General features: G+C 41.3%; 1 protein-coding gene across 1 annotated transcript in view; it reads right to left on the reverse strand.

Annotated features, from left to right (window-relative positions):
- The window catches only part of AKAP6 (A-kinase anchoring protein 6), a 260,386-nt gene that overhangs the window by 17,700 nt on the left and 222,195 nt on the right, over positions 1–20,491 (reverse strand). Inside the window, exon 11 of the mRNA XM_074997551.1 lies at positions 16,646–16,861. Within this exon, the coding sequence (XP_074853652.1) occupies positions 16,646–16,861 (216 nt within the window). The remainder of the gene's footprint in view (positions 1–16,645; positions 16,862–20,491) is intronic.

Consider the following 20,491-nt stretch of genomic DNA (forward strand, 5'->3'; position numbering starts at 1 on the left):
AGATTCAGTTCTACACTCCTCTCACACAAAAATTCTGAGTGTTTCAACAGGCATTGTGTGTGCCTAGCTGCAACTGGTCACATCCAATTTTTGAGGCACCAAAAGGTAGATTTTTTTTTAGGGGAAAAGCCCCAGAAATTTTCAATCCCCCCATTATCCTTCCCTCCACTCATACTCCCTTATACTCTCTATGGCATTTGTTTATATAGTTTCTTATAACTGTGCCCATCCCCCCTGCCTGGCCAAGATCTCTCACTGAGGGTCTGGTGGACAGATTCCTGCACGTCTGAGGTGAGCCACTGGGTTCAGTGGGGCTGTGCTCAGTTGTGGGGGACCACGCACAATGGAAGAGAGGAGTAACTGATGTTCTGTCACTGCTCAGCTTCTCACAAGGGTGTCAATGCTTCAAGTTCTTCTTTACACTCAAAAACAAAAGGTGTAAGCAATACAAATTTGGATGTTAAAATGACACTTTAAAAAGCGGAATTAACAATTTCACAGATCTCTAGAGAGACAGCATTGATCTGAAAAATCACAGTCCTATCTGAAAAATGCATATTTACTGTAGTGACTAGTAAAACCTGGGATTGCAGGAAATCAGAGGGATTCCCCCCATTTTTTTTCTTTATTTTTAAAGTTTCTTTGTGCATTTGAGAGCAGTGTGGGGTCAATCAACTGCATGCCTGTAGCGGGCAGAAAGAGACACAGAGAGTCCCCTAACTTCCCCCAATGGACTAGCCACATTGCCACATGTTGTGCAGGAAGAAAGTAAATGCAGGAAATGTGGATGTTTGGCTTCAACCACTTCCCTTTCAACACACCGGTCAGTACAGCTGAGCCTGCATGGAAAAGAAGGCTGTGGGTAGTTTAGGCACCAGAAGGCTCTGTCTTTCCAAACTGCCTGTCTAGTGTCTCCATGCACTGCCTCCAGGCCTCGTCCTGCCTCCTATTCCCTGCTAGAGGCTGGTGCAGGCAGGGTGGGGCCATATCACCCATCCTCTTGACACTGGGGGCTCCTCCAGCAGTGTGGCCCTAGCCTTCCCTGGTCTCAAAGAGCCAGACAGCTGGGCAGTGCATCCCCAGGCCACCTAGCCTGACCCCTGGGGTTGCTCCAGCTGCACTGCCCACCCAGTGCTGGGGCTGGTGGGATGTGGGGCCTTCGGGGTAGGAGATCATACTGGCTTGGGATCAGGCCAGGCAACATGACCTGGGAGCTGGGGCCACACATGCTGGCCACCCAGCTTTCCAGGGCTAGGGCAGGCTGAGGCCATGCTACCTGGCTGCCTGGTACTCTAGGGCTGGCCAGGGAGGCTAGGGCTTTGCTCCCTGGTTCTCCAGGGCTGAGGGGGTAGAAACTGGGGGCATGCTATCTGGTCCTCTGGGGAGCACATTAGGGGTGCTAATTTGAAGTAGGGGTCAGTGGCCACAGTGAGAAGGGCTGGAGGTGCTGGTCTCCTGTCTGTGCGGGAAGGGGTGGAGCCTTGTGTGGGCGGGGCAGGTCTTACTTCTCCCGTGCATCACTGGAGAAGTGGGGATTAAAGTGGCTCACAGTTTGGTCCCTCTTCTGCTCCTGGAGTAGCACTACTCTGGCTGGGCTGCAAACCCTTTCCCTTTGTTGGTGGTTGGGCTTCAGTCCAAAGACTGGATGGTCTGTGTGCAGGAGACTTCATCAGTTTCTCACTTACTGAAGAGACCTTTTTAAATGTTGTCAGAGGAGCGGGAATATTTTTTAAAGTTTTTCAGAAGAAACCTTCAGGATACACCAGTTATAAGCTGATCTATCAGGAACTGGATTTTTTTATTATTAGGTGATTTCACAAGATCCACATTGACAGGGTCTCTAACAACATAATTCAAACACTGCCACCAGTATGAATCCAAACCCAGGCTTCAATGAATAAAAGGTGACCCTTTTTTTAGTTCCATCACATTGTCATCCAAATGGGTTTACAATCGCAGACTTACATGCCAAGTTGTGTACATGGGCTTTTTTTCTCCCGATGATAACATCCATCTACGTGGCAAATTTTGCTGGCAGCTGTTTTTGCTGCTTTGTAGTTTTCTTTTCATCTGTCAAGAGGTTACATGACAGAGGTCATTGTGTTCCTGAATGTCATTTTGGTCTCACGTTTGCTTTTGTGGCAAATGTGCATTTTTCTCCAAGTGAAAGTGTCCAGCACAAATCCTTAATGAAAAGTTTAGAAAGAGCCTGAAGAGCTTAACAGAAACCCCAGAAATTTGCCAGGCATTTCTACATGCAGTAAAGGCCAAATACTAAGGTCTTGCTCAGATAAACTCTCATTCAAGTTATTGGCAGTTCACCTGCAACAGCAGCATCTCAGATTTGGACCAAGATGCGCACACTGACCTTATCAAAGGGAAAAAGAACGATCTTGTATGGATAAAGCATAGAACTGAAGATAGGTCATTCTGTGGCTCTGTCTACACAGTAACTTGTGCTGGTTTAACTAAGCTTGTCTACACATACAAATTGGCAGAACAACAGTGGAATATTTATACCATTATAACTATACCAAAAAAGCCACTTTTATTCTGTACTAGAGTGTCCACACAGAGAGCTACACCAATATAGCTAGAGCAGAATGATATTATTGCTGTAGTTCTGACAATTTCCCTCTACACAAAATTCCACATGGTGCCAAAGAGAACTATCTATCCATTCTAACTGTAAATCAAGATTGAGGAGAATAATTCTTAGAAACTGATTACAATGGAAAGTACTTCTCAGAGATTTAGCAGCCTCCTGCATTATGGGAAAGCATGTGGCCTAAAGGTGGCAAGCCTCAATCTCAGCACTAATCTAGAGGGTCTGCATTGCACCTTCTGTGCTCCATATCTTCAGGCATCTTGTTAATAAATTGAAACATCTCAGCTTCAAGTAGTGAGAGAGACTCAGAGACAGGGAGATATGGAGATTAGAAGAAATAGGGCTTTGCAGAAACCAGCCAGAATTTTGAACTGGATCTGGAATTGTGGTGGATGCACATACAGGGTGCAAAGTATTAAAAATGCTGTTAATAAACAAATATTACACACTCCTTTCAATTTTTCTTATTTATGAAGCAGGCTGGTATATGTCATACCTGCCTTGACTCTTGTGTAGCCCTCTGAGTAGCCTAAGATAAGGTGCTCTGCAAATTTAGCCAGTAGGTGAAAAAGTAATGGACAGCTGTTGCCAAATCTGCATTTGAGAGGGCTGTGGCAGACTGGCTAGGCAAAAAGGCACAACTTTCCACAACTGCTATTTGGCTCTTTGTGTGTGGTACCATGAGTTGACAGGAATCAGAGGTTACACAGTACTGTAACAACTGATGGGCAGAGGGCTAACAATATTAATGTTGTTAATATTCCAACCTGAAGTTTAATGTGCACAGCTCAAAGGCTTCCACATGGCTTTGGAGAAATTCTCAAAATTGCACCAAAGCAAATACTGGTGATACACTTTTGTGTAATGTTTAGCAAATCTAGACCTTTTTTATGGTATCTGGCTCAATGATAAATTAAAATTCTTCCCCCTTTTAAAAATATAAATGTCTTTCAAAAACACAGCTTCAGTCTGCATCATTGGGTAAACTTGTTGGATGAGCTGTGACTCCATAAAGTTTAGGAACTCATTTATTATGTTGCTAGATCAGACACGGCATTTATTCACACAGTGCATCTATAAAACCCAGCTTTCATTAGAGCTGTGGGGAGGCCCAGTCTTTCTCCCTTATTGGAGAAGGTGAAGCTCAAGAAGATAATTAAGCATGAAACAATGAGGAGGCTTGCTGGGTAAGCAGTAGTGTGAAAACAGTTACTCCTCACAAAAGAGGGGAAATTAGCTGGCTGGATAAAAAAGGAAGTGTCAGACTGGAAGACTGAAAGGACTGCCAGTGTAAGTAAATAGCTCTATGCATCATTAATACAATTTTTTTAAACACTTAAATGCCTCAGCTGTCTAAATTGAGAGATAGATTAATACAGCAGGGTAAAATAATTTCTCTTAAACTTCCAACTTTCATCTTTCACTAATCTTAGCCACACTTCCTGCAACAAAATTCACCAACCTCTCAGTATTGGATCCTTGTTTACAAAGCCAGTGTAAACAGAACATTCTGAAGTGATTCCATTTGCTTATTATACCTTAACAAACACATTATTTTCCATTCTTAGTACAGATATTTTTGTGAACAGAAAGTTTTTGATTTTGCTCTTTCATGGAGCAAAGACTTACTATGTGTGCTTCCTTTCAAAACTTCCTTCTACCCGAACAGTGTTCCCTGAAGCAGCCAACACATTTTTGGCAGGAGTTCAGTTATATGCAATGCCAAAAGAAACAGAATAAACAAACACTGCTTAATGCAGCTGGCTAGGAAATTTACATATTACTGCACACCAACATGAAGACCTGAATATGGATTAGAGCTACCGTGATGATACAAACGTCATATAAAGAGAAACAAAATTCAGCACATCCTTATTTACTTTTACTGAGAGTTTACATTTTACTAGTATATACTTGTATATAAAGGTAGACCTTTACATCCATATTTATGAATGTATATACGTAAGTGTGTATGCAAATCTATAAAACCCACAGGACCAAGCTTTGTAACATTTTCATACATGCAGAAGGAATTTGAGTCCTTAAAATGCTAATTATTTTGCTTCTCTGTCTCAGAAATGTGTACTTTTGGACATGCAGTAGGGCAGACTGGCTTTACTAGTGGAGAAATATGAAAAAAACAAACCCCTTTCTAAAATGGCTAAAAGATTTCTAATTTGTTTTTCTGTAACATGAGGTTTATATAGAAATGTATATAAAACGTAAATGTAGTCTTTTACATCCATATATTTACAAGAGGGGAAGGAGTTCTCTTTTTCAGAGGCCGGCACATTAATTATGTCTACCTTAAAAGGATACAGCTTAAGTCCCTGATTGTGCAAACATGTCTTTGCACAATATAAATAATTGTTTGCATGATCGGGCCCTTAACATTCAATATTATGGTACTTCCAACCCACAGGACCTAGTTTTGTAATATTTTCATATATGCAAAAGGCATTTGAGTTCTTAAAACGTATACTTGCCAGATATCTATATAGATAGATATAGATATTATATATATTTATCTATATATATTACAAAACTAGGTCCTGTGGGTTGGAGTACCACAGTATTGAATGTTAAGGGCCCGATCATGCCAGCAATTATTTATACTGTGCAAAGACATGTTTGCAGAATCAGGGCCTTAAGATCTAACCTTTATAAGGTAGAAGTAATTAATGTGCTGGTCTCTGGAAAAGGGAACTCCTTCCCCTCTTGCAAAAACATTTTCATTATTAACTCCTCAAAGATAATATTAAAACCTAAGCCAAGAGCCTACCCCCATGGTACTCATTGCAGGACTGGGGCCATAAAAGCTACAATGCAATGAGCAACATATTTAAATTTATGCAACAGTCATTTTCAAAGGATCAGAAGCACACAAGTCAGCTACTTCATACTTTTTTAGTTTCTGTTTTCTATCATGATTAAAAAAAACAACACTTGCCCAGAGAATGATAACAAGGTCACTGAATGTTATTTACAACTATAATCTATAGAATGGTGCTTCTAGGAGAGAGACCATGTAGAAGAAAGTGGTTTTATCACAACTTCATGAAAGAATCCACACCACACCATCATTCAGGTTAGACTACTCAGACTCCGTACTTATGGGTAGGTCCAAATTTTCAAAAGCACTCATGTCCCTCTTAGACAACAAAATATGTGGTCCAGAGACGCTCATGTGGAATGCTGAGTTCTTTTGGAAATCTGGCCAGAAGTGCTGCAATGAGAGTTACTATGTGCTGGGCACTTTCAAATATCCGGCCCTTAGTTCCCTAACTGGGAACTCTTTTGAAAATCTGGCTTCAGGTGTGTGTATTGTGCCTTTGAAAATGTGGCCTACAGTGTATTTTCCTCTGTTTTATCATGATGTTATTTTTTCTGTTAGAACAGTGGTTGACAATTCTCCCAACATTCTGCATAGATTGGAAGTGCATTAGATTCCATTTTCAGAGTATGACATATTTTGCTACTAAGACTGACCTCAGCCTCCATTCCTTATTAGTCAGCATGGTTTTATTCAGCCACTAGTTCCAGTATACTGACTTTTGGAGAAAGGGAATGTTTTTGTATTCAGACCTGTACAAAGACCTTTGCATATATGATTCCTGAGGGAATTCTCTGCCAAAAAATAAATATTCTGTGCACAATACTTCAGAATTCTGCAACCTTTGTCAATAAAGAAATGTGAAAGCTCCAGCAAGTCTCTTGTTAGCACAGGCCACTGGCTGCACAGAGGTGGCACTCTCCCCACTGAGACATGGACTTGGTGGTGAAGTTGAACCTGATCCAAACAGTGGATGGGCCAGCCTTGATCCAACAACTTCCTGGGGCCCTGCCCCTCTGCACCAGGCACACAAAGATATTAAACAAGACGGGCATAATCTTGAATGCATACACAGCCCAGGGCTCCAGTCCAGGTGTGGGGCACGGAGGCTCAGCCTGGCAGGAGTGAAGTATGTAGGGGTGTAGTGTGTGGGTGGGTGCAGGGGAGCTAGGTGTGGGGTGAGACGGTTCTATGTGGGGTAAACTGGGTGTGTGAAGCGTGATATGGGATCTGGGTACAGGGAAGATCTGGATGCAGAAGGTTTTGTTAGGGGGGTGGTGTAGTTCCAGGTGCAGAGAGAATGGGACTCTGCTGAGGTGTCCAGGGGAAGGTGGATGGGGCTCAGTGGTGGGGTATGCTTGGTGGGGAGTGAGATATTTGGAGAGGTTCACTGGAGGAGTGGGACTTGATGAAGTGTAGGTTCAGATGCAGTGGGCTGGGGCTCAGTGAGGTGCGAGTCCGGGTGACGGGCTCACTGGGTGAGCATGGTGTACCCCCTAGGTACAGGGGCATGGGGCTCAAGTGTGGAGGGTTTAAATACAGGGAAACTCAGCAGAAGGTGGTCAGGTTGCAGGGGCTGGGGGTCCAGATGCATGGTGGAGAGCCTTGGCAGGAGTCTGGATGCAGGGGTGTGTGGCACAGGTTTGAGAAGTGACTCTGGGGTGTGTGTGTCTGAGTGCAGGGAGGTGCTGAATGCGGAGAATGAAGCTTGGTGGCGTGGGAAACGAAGAGTAGAGGTTCTGGGTGTGAGGCTTTGTGTGGGGGACAGATGCATAGGGATTGGATAGATGTGAGAGCAATTCCCCATAGAGTAATGTCTTCCTTCGGAGCTGGGGTGGGGGGTTTGTGGAGCCTTCCTGCAACCAGGGGAGATCTTCATCCAGCCCAGCCCAGCTGGTAATAGCAGGTAAGCCCAGCTCACCAATCAGAGTTTCACCAGCCTGATTCCCTCCTCTGTGCTGGTAGATGTGGGTGCCCCAAAAGATGTACCTGTGCTATTGGGGAGGGCTGCATGTCCATTCTTGTGGCTTTCCTTTGCTTCCCAATCAGCCAGTCTCTTTACTGTGGAGAAATCTGTGGAAGGACATGAATTCTATGCATACAGAGTGCCACAGAAATCTCCCAGGCACTGCTAAATTGCAGTATAGAAAAAAAAAAGCGGAATAGTTTAGCTCAGTGGTGAGCAACCTGGGCTAGTGAATGGGCCACATGAGTTGCCCTCCTTCATCTCAGTGGGCCACAAGCTTGTCATAACCAAGATGGTCTCCTGTGATGGGATTGTTTTGCTAATTGAACTTGTGTACCTAGAATTTACAGGATGTGCCAAATGAACCACAGCAGCGGTTTCATTGTCTGCAAAGGGAGCACATGGCTCTCATGGTCAATGTTGCATGCAGTCATCATGTACCTCACTTCACATGTCTTTGCTCTACATGTGTCACTTCAGTAACAGCTGCAGAATCTGGCAACTCTGCATGTGGGCAATGGTAAACAATGTCTCGCAGGCCACACATAGAACCCCAATGGGCCGCATGAAGCCTACAGGCCACAGTTGCCCACCACTGGATTAGCTGCTAGATGGTGGCATATCCAACGTTTAATATAGTGAGCTGAACCTGCCTCATGCAGCCATTGTGATGTTGACTTTCCCCTTTATGATGGTTTAAAACTCCAGTTTCTGTCCTTTATGAAATCAACTACTGACCATTCCAAGTCTGAGCTAGTGTGATTACTGGATGAAAAATCAAGTTTGTGAAACATATTTGTGACAGGTTGATTTGAAAATATGTTAGCTGTTTGAAATTGCTCAGAAGTTTAGAACATTAGGTTCATTTCCAAAGGGATTGTTAATGGGTGAAGTGCCAATCAGAGAGTCTAATGCACTTACATAAAAAATACACTACATATGCAGTGGTATTTATGAGATAAATTAATGAGCTATGTGGTAAGTTGCATTTATCATACATTTTTGATGATCTCATCATGACAACATTCCAAATCTATGAGTAGCTGTAAACTACCATCATTTAAAAAACTCAGCTTGTAAAAAAATTGTTATCGTTCTGTCATCAAATGTGAAATTCTCTCACTCCAAACCAAAAATGTAGTCAATAATTTGCACCTCTGTAACAACAGAGATTGGAATTTTATACTCTGCTGAAAAAAAAGGATCCCAGCTTGCCTGTTCACAGGATACTACAGTACTGAATTCTAGCTTTTGAAGGTCCTGAGATATTGGAGTATAAAATAATAAAAAATTATTGTAAGTAATTTTAAAGACATTTTAATTGTTCCGTCTCTTTGTGTCCAATACATTTTGACAGATATTAACTAAAACAGTTGGCTATACAGAAGAAAGAATATTAAATATTAAAAAACTTCCCAAAAAGGCATATAAAATAGTTTTTCTGTAAAATATGTGGCATATGCAACATTAAGGATGTTCAACATTCAAATCTTATTGAGACATGCTTGGAATGATCATAACTCATTGTGGCTTTGCCCATTTGTAAGAAATATTGAAACCGTAATCTCAGGGTAAAAAAACTTTAAAACACATTAGGCCTTGAAGTTCTTCATATATATGTATGTATATGTTATATGAGAGAACGACTTCATGGTATTCATGATGAAAATAGAAGGGTTTCTAGTTAATGAAATGGATTACTGAAAACTACTTGTGAGAACTACTGAAGAACACTAATGGAGGTATACCCTTTTTTTCCACTCTGGCTACATCTAGAAGACTTTTTCCAGAAGAAGACTGCTGTGGCCCAACAATCCATCCGCTTTTCCAAGACCATTGTCAGAAAAGCGTACGCATTCTGTACACCTCATGCCACGAATCTGAAGGTATGTCCTGGCAGAGAGGGTTTGCCCAACATTTGGCTCCATGTGAATGGGCCAAATGTTGCGAAAGCGTCTCCTGACAGAACTGTTGGCAAAAGATACACAAACTGCGGTGTGCAATTTGCATATCTTTTCCCGACATTTCCCCAGAGTGTAGCCTAAGCGTTTGTTCTAGCTTGCACTATGCTTTACAACAACTAAAACAAGGCATGAAAGGCCTGAATCTGTAAAACTTTACCAACTACATGGCACTTCTCACCTTTCCTATTCTGAAAGAAGTCAGGTATTCAGAGTACATAGTACATCTAGCAGTGAATGCAAGAACAGACATCCAAATTTTAATTAAAAATATACTAGAAAATGTATGTATGTTTGATTTATTTTGCGTATAGAATATTTTCTACAAAAAACATGGCCAGCTTGAAGTAAACATTTCCAGTTTTACAAAGAAAGTCAGTTTCTAATGTTAAAACTGGGTAACTTTCAAGAACTGCAAAGAAAACTGCATTCTTTATCAAGAAATAGGAAAAAAAATTAAGGGGGATAATCAACTATTTGTCAAGCAATTGCTTTTCTCATTAAAATAAATTTTCTGTTAATTTAATTCTACTCAATCTTTTGTGCTCATGTTCATTGAAATAAGCAACTTTTAAATGATACACCACAAATGTGGCCAAATACTGTGGTGTGGGTGGAAGACTAGAAGCATCTAGGGCTTGATAAGGGGACATAGGTTAGAGAAACTTTCACCTCTCAGTCAATATTTTGAAGCCAGATGAGATGGGTAGTCACTGAAATTGGTTACTCTTTGATGGCTGTTCAGTTGTCTCTGAGAAAAGTGTTTCTTGGTCTCAATCCATTAGACTCCATATCACACTCAACAGAGCTACAGTGAGCAACATGTGTTGCCTTTCTTAGGAGTTTTAACAGAGAGAGAAGGTCTGAAAGGGCACGACCTATTATCTTAATGCTGGTGGTTTTCCTTTTAAATCAGCTGAGAGCTTCAAGATGAGAAGCAGTGTGGGTAAGCCCATACCACCATTGCTGATGCAGCACAACTTCCGGGCCTGAACAGAGGGTGTAGTCCCCATTGAGTCAACTCTGCTCCTCTCTTGCATGAATACTACACAGCAACAACCACCAAAATAATAAAAAAGTCCCTTACAAATCCATGTTCAACTATGAATGGCATTATTGACCAAGCAGGCTGCTCTTACACACTCAGTCCACACAACCTATACATGGGCAAACTTCACCTCCTTCTTAGGGCTTGTTATTTTTAATCAAACAAATTAGAAACAAAATCTAGCCCAGGACTTCTCCACAGGCTTCCTCACTCAGCCTACTCCTAAGTCTTCTCTGCTGGAGGCGCATGGGTATGCTAGTTTGGGGGCATGCTCCTTTTCTTTTTATCCCCTGCTGGCCTGTCACTACTGACAGATATTGCAAAGCTGTGCTGGCTTTAGCACCTGTCCCCTGAACACACCATTGTCACCTTCTTGCCTAGCCCAGTCTGGGGCTTGTTCTTGTTCTTCCCATCCCCAGCTTCAAAGTGACGTCCGTTCTACTGTGGGTTCTTTCCTTTTCCATTTTGATGGCAGGCACTGATGTTCCTCAAGTGGGTCTGTACTAGAAGCCCTACAGAGATCCCAGAGTCTAGGCACCTGCCACTGACTAAAATTACAAGAAGTTCATGTTAAAAAAGCTGCCGTCCAATGCAACAGGAATTTCAAACTTTGACCCCAGTGGTTCTGACAGGTGGTGATTTGAAAAACATGACTGTGATAGGAGGAAATGAATAGGAATGAGGTAGCTTTTGGAGAAACAAGCTGGCTGCTGTACTAATGTACTCTCTTCTCAAAGTCATTTGTAATTTAGTAAATAGGATGAATTAAATAATATCTTTGTTAGGACTTGATCATCTAAAGCAGCTGAGCACTTTGTACAGGATGGTGAATGCCCTCCTCACCAATCAAGATAATCGCAAAGCTGAGGGTTTTCAGTACCCCACAGGATTAGACCCTTATATAGCACTTCTAAACTTTACACAAGGGTTTTCCCCCCACTGTCTCCAACCTTACAAAAATAATGGCTTCAGCCTTAATTAGGCTCTTTCAGATGTTAAGTTTTTGTTTAGCAGTGCTACCCAACAAAGCAATGCAGCAATCACTAATACATTTGTCGACTCTGGAGTTTAGAACAAGTATCAGTCTATTGCTTTTTTTCCCTGCAGTGCTGCATCAATGAAAAGGACCCAGGGGAAAGTAAGGGGGAGATTTGATTTTACCCTGTGCCTAGCATTGAAAAAAATAATTTTCTTTTCCCACCAAGGGCCAGAAAGGTAGGAGGACAGAGAAAAGGGATGAGAATATCAGCTCAGCAGCAATGTGGCAGTTTTTAACATTTTGCTTTTCAACATGCATCATAAAGAATCAAAGAGGAGGCTGGGAAAAATCCCAAACAGCACTTTAAGAACCATCTGCCCCTCCGAAGAAATAGGCATGCAACAAACAAGCCCAGGGAAAAGAGAGGGAGAGAAACCTTCTTTTTTAAGTGAGCTGTCTCACCATTGCAGATTTTCCCAAGTTCTTACAACTCTAATTAAAATGTGGTAATTGGTTATGTTACCTCAATTACCATGACACATGGACATTGATGCAAAGCGACACCAATTGAATCCCTTGGGTGTTATACCCCAAGGCCATCCCATTTATTGTGGCCTTATTATTTTCAATTATGCAGCTGGAAGTACAGCATACTTTCAGAGCCAATACACATGGGGATTTTTCTGGACATATAGTACAGTGTACACACAGGATGACTCAAGAGATTAAAAGAAGACATTTGCATGAGGCATGGAACTGGACATTAACACCATACAAAGAATCAAAGAGAGGAATATTTCAGAGATATTACAGGGAAGGTTGAAAATTAGAGCATTCTGAATGCTAATTACCTTGGCTGAAAATACCTATTTTATGAGTTTGATTACAACTGCCCCCTCAATAATGAGCAATCTCTGTTGTTTGAGAAAAGAAACTGTGGATTTCTGCAAAAACTGATCATAGTTCTGCACTTACTGCATGAGCAGAGTACGCGTTGTTGGTGGGCGTTCTGTTTATGGAAACAGGAGCATCTCCTGTAATTAAGAAAAGCCTGGAGGTGCAAACTTTAGGAAAATAACAATTTGAAAACATAGATTTGAACCCCAATCTTTGGCTATACTTCATGTAGTCCATGCTACTCCCGCAATGTAAAACAGGGTGCAAGGAAGCCAAACTGGTTGGCAAAAGTTTCTGCTTGTGTGGGTAGTGGACGTGTATACTAACCTCACTGTGGCCCTTAATGTAAGGGGAAGATCCAGGTGCCATGTGACCAGGGTATCTCTACACCTGGCTATCTGTGGCTACTGGAATGACCTATTAAAACCAGAGGTACAAGTTATGCTGGGGAGGGCCCTTGATAACAACAGGATTCAGGTAACGCAAAAGCAGTTATATGCAATCTTTTTGCTCTCACCCTGAGCTATCTCCAACACAACTTGTGTACAGCACTTGTTTCAGCTGTTGTGTGTTCACTAATGTCTCTGTCTCCTAAGAAAGCTGCTAGTATAGTCTATTTCAGTTTATATAATGTGCCATTTGTGTGGCGCTGTTTTTTCCTAAATTTGATTTTGAGTATCCTCAGTTCCCACAGGCTCCCAACAAATTTGACACATTGCTTCCACTCTGAAATCACCAAACACCGACTGCTGCAGCAGTGTATTGTGGGAACCTATCCCACAGTCCTCTCAGCCCCACATTCTGAGCTGGAAGCCAGGTGCAGCGCAGTTATCCATTTCCTGGGTCCTCGCAGTTTGGGGAACCTGGGAAACTGACAGTGCAGCAGCCCTGGTCAATTTCCTGCCTCCCAATAGTCCTGAGGAGCTGGGAGCCAGGTGCAGCAGCTCTGTCAGTTTCCTGGGTCTCTGCAGCTTGAGGGACCCAGGAAACTGACAGCACAGCAGCTCTGATCAATTTCCTGGCTCCCACTAGTAGCAGGGAGCTGCGAGCCAGGTGCAGCACATAGCTTTGTACTATACATACAGGACGCCTCTGGAGGCTAATAAAGTTGATTTTAAGATGTGGCACTTCCACAATGGCCTTTAATCGAACTTCTGAATTCAAGCTTGACACTATACCCTTCAGGTAACTACAATATTGTAATCTCTGTATTAATGCTCCCAAAATCGAACTAATGGTACTTACAGTGAAGAAAGTCATGTGGTAGTATCGAGCTAACTGAATTTGAATGTATCTTATAGTGTAGACACAGCCTAAGAGTTAGCATACCAGAACTGTGAAATACAATAAAAGTGGGGTGGTAACGAACTGAAAGAGGAGTTCTCCAGAAAAAAAGAGAAAAGAAAATATTATAATTATTATAAAATTATAATTATTCAAAAATTAGAGCATATAACTGGTGCTATTCGGCAGTGCTTTTGGCAGTCTCACTACAGAGGCCAAGGACTGAATAAAAATGGTAGACTAACTTTTCTTATACCAAGCAGTGGCTCTTTCAGAACTGGAAGGAGGCACATTTGCAGAGTAGCATGGGAAATCTGGCAGTGATGTATCATATATAAATAGAGCTCGCATTCTGAATTATTCATAAACACTATATGGTTCATTTAAAAAAAATAGGACCTTATTCCAGCACTAACTGAAAGATGGGTGTTAGAGACAGGAGGTGATGCTGTGAGGACCAGAACTCAATTGGATCTTATTACAATTGTATTTCCATCTGGATTAAGCTAAATCCGAGGATCTCAAATACTTAAAAAATACTAATGGCCTTAAGAATCACAACATTGCTGTGAGGTAGGAAGTAATTATTCTCATCTGATATATGGGGAAACTAAAGCACAGATAAAAAGTCCTGTTAAATCATCAAGGTCTTCTCTGTTAAATTCTTCAGCCAAATGACTGACAAATCATTTATTGTTTTAAATTAAATCAGTTTCACCTTTCCTCTTTTTAACCTAGCCAACTTCTTTGCCCCTTCAAATATTTCTGCATTTTAATGCCACTTAGTAGATGCAACTTCTGCCACATGAGAAGGTCATCTTTTGCCAGAGTTTGCTGTTTGCATTACATACTAACATCTCTTCATCATATCTAGGTTTGTGATAATAGAATGATAATAAAAAATTCAATAAATTCTTTTTCAAGGCATCAAGGAAGAAAATAAATTTGAAAGAAATCTCCAAACCCTTTGCAATTAACTCTAATATGGCTTTTGGAAGGGGATAAGCAGTCAAAAAGAGAAGTAACTGGGGATAATTAAGGAAGAGCAAAAAGGTAAAGAAAAAATCTGGTATATAAATTAAGAGGAGAATGAAAGATGCAAGCAACTCCTGCACCTCTGGAAGGCAACATAATCAGCTGTCTTATTTGCTGTCAGAGAGTCAGATGCCATCGGAGGTATAAAACAGCTCATTTGTTTTCATAAATTACAGTATATTGTGGGCAACCTCAAATAAAGACTTGTTACCAGGGGATACTGTTTATGTGCCAAGACTGGCACACCATCAAATGCAGAGAGATGGGGAAGCAGAGGAAGCAATCTTGGGACCATCCCAAAAAATGACTACACAGGAACTGAGTGAAAAGAAAAGCTACAGCACGCCAGCTCAAAGCTGGGGAAGAGCAACAACCGAGAATTCTGCAGAGATTGGTTCATCCTTCAGTGCTGAGTATTCAAATGGTTTTGTCCACCTCAGAAATCTGTGGAAACTGCTCTGTTTATACAATCATATCAACAAATCTACAACAAGAGACTCCAAAACAAAACACTGCTGTAAATGAAAATTAAATGAGCATCCTGATAGTTCTTAATGTCTGCCCTTTCTCTGCAGAGAGGAAGTTATGACCCCCCCACCCGGTTGCCCACAATTCAGTCTAGCACACAAGTTCTGCTTCCCCCAGGCAAAGCGGGAACAAAGCAGCGTGCAGCTTGTGAAGGTCCGTGGCATCCAGACATCAAGTAACACGCAGCCCTTGTACAGTTTCTCTACCTCAGCTCCCAATCGATTTCAATCCCAAACAGAGCCACAAGACTCGCTTTGCTCCTGCTGCAACAGCAGCGCCAAACTCTAATTAGCGCATGGAGGTTTATTTAGAGTAACGGCAGCTCCGCACAGCAAACAGCTTACACACAGCAGCTGTTCACGTGAAAGAAGAGAGAATGTGCTCTCCCTGAAGAAACTCAGACCTCTGTTCAGCAACCTCCAGGATTTCTCACAGTTGCACCTTACTCCTGCTCCAGGCACAAGAGAACAGCTATACTCACTACAGCAACTGTAAATTTAAGCCTGAAAAAATATCCATTCAGCCTTTTTGTGGCAGCTCATATCTCAGTGAAATGTATTTGAAACCCAGGCCAGCCTTGCTATGGTGATTTTACTCCAATTACAGCAGCCTGCAGGAACCAAGCATCAGGAATTTTTAGAAATGCATTTGTTCCGTGCTGTAAGGTACAAGACAAGAGCTACTGCATGCTCGTGCTGTTGCAGCTCCAAGCTTCAAATGGTTTCTCTATATCAAGTTCACTCAACAAACCAATCCAACTCCACAGACAGAGAATGGTTTCTTAGAGCTATCTCTATCATTTAAAAACATGAAGACAAACATTTTAAAAAAATCCCCAAATTGCCTAATGGATGGCTCAAGTAGCAAATATTCCAAGAAACAGAGATGGGCTCATAGAACCTTAATTCAGTTTTTCCCAAAGAAAAGTTCAGCTGTTTTCCTTTCCCCATCACTAACTAAATTTGGTTGTAACACTAATTTATATACACAAGTTTCTTTTTCCCTTACAAAAGCAACTTTTCCAAAATTTCATAGCACACCAGTGTGCCATGGTGCACAGGCTCGGAAACACTGTTCGATATGAAGAATGCACTTAGTGATAGGATGGTGATAAAAACATTACAACATTGTGCAGAAATTGTCTGAAGTATTATATTCAATAAAATAGCATTACTGGCCCTATCCTGCTAGGTGCTGAGTAACTCAACTTGAACTGATTTAATCAGGAATCAAATGTGCCAGTTCTTGACCGGACAAGATCCCTTGCGATTAAGAAAGCAGGAAACAGAACTTGTGTACTAAGAGTTTATCTGATTAATCAGGCAGGTACATATCCAGAACTATTTCGTGAAAAACAAAGCTTATTTGTTGACCGTAAAGGTTAGGAATGGCATCTTCTGTCAGAAAATCCTCAGTAAAATAAATATGTTTGCCATCCACTGGAATAATGTCTCCCATGTGACAAGTGGAACAATACTAGATCTTTTTACAGCAAACGTCACTCACCGGGACTTTCTCCCACTTCTTCTGCAGCCTGGTTTGCCACTGGACAGCTTGCATGACAATGGCTTCCCACCTTCTTTCAAGGTTTACAATTATCAGCTGCATAGACTGGTGATCTGCATTCAGATTGCAGGTCTCCTGGTCATCCAGCAGGTGCTGGCATAATCGCAACACAGAGGCTACTCCACGACGTCTCTGTTTGATTTCACAGCACAAAGACTGAAGGACACAGAAATGACAGGTGTCAGCAGGGTGTAGTCTACAAATGTATAAGATTAACTCTTAAGCTTATATTTTGTAGTGTTCTGTCTTCTTCTTATAACATGTCTGTGTTCCATTCATTATTTCCTTGATCAAAACTTGGTGATGCACCCACAAATAGGAATAATAACAGAAATCAGGGTGCAAAGCCACTTGGAGTCTTCTTCAAATTAAGGCCACATGTAGCTAAGTATCTCAATGATGCTGAACATTTTACAGCACATATAGAGTCCCTCCCAAATGCCCCCAGCCTCCATTCCACTGGGGTCTGTCTGTGAAAATTAACTATCCTGCCAAGAGCTAGTCATTCGAGATTTTAAAATGGATTTAAAGAATCTTGCCGGAAAAACAAACACTAGCCTCATAAAAGGCATAGTTTAATTTAATGTTTAATTCAATGCAGATCTACAAAATCAAAATGAAGAAAAATATATTGCTTAGAAGAACCATTAGAAATGATGGGCCATATGTTACATTCCTGAGGAAAAATGTGCAGCAGGAAAGTGCAATGGTCCTCTCTACAATCTTTACAAACGCTTCTTGTAATGAGGATTTTTTTTTCTGAAATGAAAATAGAAATACTTGATAATGACATCATGTTCAAAATTATAAACATTTAATGGCAACTACAGTGTTTATCAGAAAGGTCCAGTGCAACAGAAGAACACAATTTGCACCTTGTTCAAACCAGGGACCAAGCCTGTTACTACCCATAGCTGTTGAGGCCAGGAAACGTTGCGTATACTTAAGAAAACAGTACAATTGCACTGGAAAGCCCATATGGTAAATGTACGAGTAGCACACCCCCTATGCTGCAATTAATAAACATGTTGCCCCAATTCTGAAGGGTGGAGGTTGACTACTTTGCAGTATGGGGTTATGTATGGGGTACTCAAGAGCTATAGTCACCACACCTATCCCATCCCACCAGCCACTCAACATCACATCAGGATTGCAGTAACTCATGATGCCTTTTACAGTAATTGATACGTGGGTTGGGGGCACACGGCCTGGGCATAAGTGCTGGAAGTAGGAATGTGTGTGATGGGTCCGACAGCATCCCAACTTGAAACAATTTCAGCATTTAAAGTTTGTGTCAATGGCTCTCAGCACCATCACTTTAAAAACTGGTCTAGCACCACTGGGCCTGGGCATCTGTGAGGAAGAGTACTTCAGCCTTGCACTTGATCATGTACCCCTTCGTGACATGCTGTGAGTCCAATACATAATTCCCTACTGGCATTTGTGCTAGTCATGGCATTATGCAATGTATGTAATAATGTATTTCATGCATGGAGTTTGACAGATAATTTTAATCGTGACTTGCCAACATCTGTTTCCCTCTGCAGGATGTCACGGATAAAAGTATCAGCCATTATGAAAAAAAATCTCAACTATCAATTGAGCATTTTGGTCCCTCATAAGGAACAGACATGTTACTTTTCACTTCCTGGCCTACAGAAGTAAAATAAACTCCTCACAACTTTCACAGCAGTTCACAAGTGCCAAATGCCAAAAAAAATATTGATAATTAAGTTGGCCTCCCCTTCCCAACTTGATTAACAAAACAAGAATATTCTTTCAAAAACCAATTAAACTTCTGCATTATTAGATTGCTTTAAAAAGGAAACTATACTTTTGTGCTTGGTCAATGACCACAAGCTGAAGAACCTGAGGAAAACAGTGGTATACAATTCTAGGAGTTTATCTCTTTCTGTGGCCTATTGAAAGCATGCAAGTGATTTTTTAATTCAAAACCTTCAAAAGAAATGATGCTTATATCCACAAACATCCCTGAATTACTAATCGACTGGCACAATTTGACTGTTCTAACAGTTAACAGATTGCTTATTAATCAACAAGGGTAAACAAGACAATGCAATCTCATTTACAGCATGATTTTTAATGCCTAAAAGTATTTGTGTTCAAAATGTTAATCCTGATAAGGCTTCATTAGAAGACATCTTAAAATGATTAACTGCATTTCATTGTAAAGTACACTGAGTAGTATATCAGCAGGTGGACATTTTATACAGATGTTCCACTTATTGATATAATGCATTCTATAGCTATTTAAATTACCCTAACTCTGTAATAGCTGGAATTCCATTATTTCTGTAATGAGAGAACTCTGTACCTTTAATATTTCTGAATTTTAAATAAGGTGAGTGACAAATTCCCAAACCACTATTTATGGCAAAATATGACTAGGAATTTTATTATTCAATTTAGACCAGCACTGCATTTTCACTTAAGTTTCCTGAACTTGCCCTTATTTATTTTCCTAGGGATCATTACTATATATCTATACAGCTCTTGATGTAATCATATGTCTGATAAATTTCCTTTCTGATGCTGTTCATTAGCCTAATATTACACCAGAAAAAAAATCTAGGTACAAATAGAGTTGAAGGTTTTGTCTAACACCGCAAAAGCAAGGAAATTCAGCATTCTGGTGGTTTTTATGAGCTAGATACAGCTCTCAGTTAAACTGGTGAAAGTCTGAATACAACTGAAGCTGAGAATCTGGCCTCAAACTGTTAACTCTACAATGCTGGATGCTATTACACTTTTGTTACAATCCCATATAATATGAGGTATTTACCATTCATAAACCAAAATATGTGGATTATAATATTATTATTGTGTATTATCTGAAGGCTATAACAGGACTAACTTCATCAGTCATGTACATCAGTTTGCCACCAGCATTAACTTCAGAAATGCGATTCTTGATTTATATTGGTGTGGCAATACAATTCAACCATGGTAGTTTTGTTTTAACTTTGTTAGATGTTATGATTAATATTAAAAAAGATGAAACTCACAATTCTAACAATGACAAGAATTACTTTTGTAAAGCTAGAAGAAATCAGGTAAAGGCAAACAAACAGTATGGCTGGGTCTACACTAGCAAGTTCTTTTGAAAGATTTTTCGAAAGAAGGGGGTCCTTTCAAAAGAGTCCATGGAACGTCTACACACAAAAAGTATTCTTTTGAAAGTAAATCGAGAGACTGTGGAGCTCCTTTTGAAATCACTCTTCCTTTCCCCTTGCAGGGAGAGTGCCCCCTTTCCAAAGTTTTTTTTGAAAGAAAATGGTTACGTCTACACGTGCACGCTACATCGAAATAGCTTATTTCGATGAATAACCTTTACACATCCTCCAGGGCTGGCAACGTCGACGTTCAACTTCGACGCTGGGCAGCACCACATCGAAATAGGCGCTGCGAGGGAACGTCTACACGCCAAAGTAGCACACATCGAAATAAGGGTGCCAGGAACAGCTGCAGACAGGGTCACAGGGCAGACTCAACAGCAAGCTGCTCCCTTAAAGGGCCCCTCCCAGACACAGTTGCACTATACAACACAAGATCCACAGAGCTGACAACTGGTTGCAGACCCTGTGCATGCAGCATGGATCCCCAGCTGCCGCAGCAGCAGCCAGAAGCCCTGGGCTAAGGGCTGCTGCACACGGTGACCATAGAGCCCCGCAGGGGCTGGAGAGAGAGCATCTCTCAACCCCTCAGCTGATGGCTGCCATGGCGGACGCCACTATTTCGATGTTGCAGGACGCGGATCGTCTACAC

Source organism: Carettochelys insculpta, chromosome 6 (assembly GCF_033958435.1).
Source record: "Carettochelys insculpta isolate YL-2023 chromosome 6, ASM3395843v1, whole genome shotgun sequence".
In the NCBI taxonomy this organism is placed as follows: Eukaryota; Metazoa; Chordata; order Testudines; family Carettochelyidae; genus Carettochelys; species Carettochelys insculpta.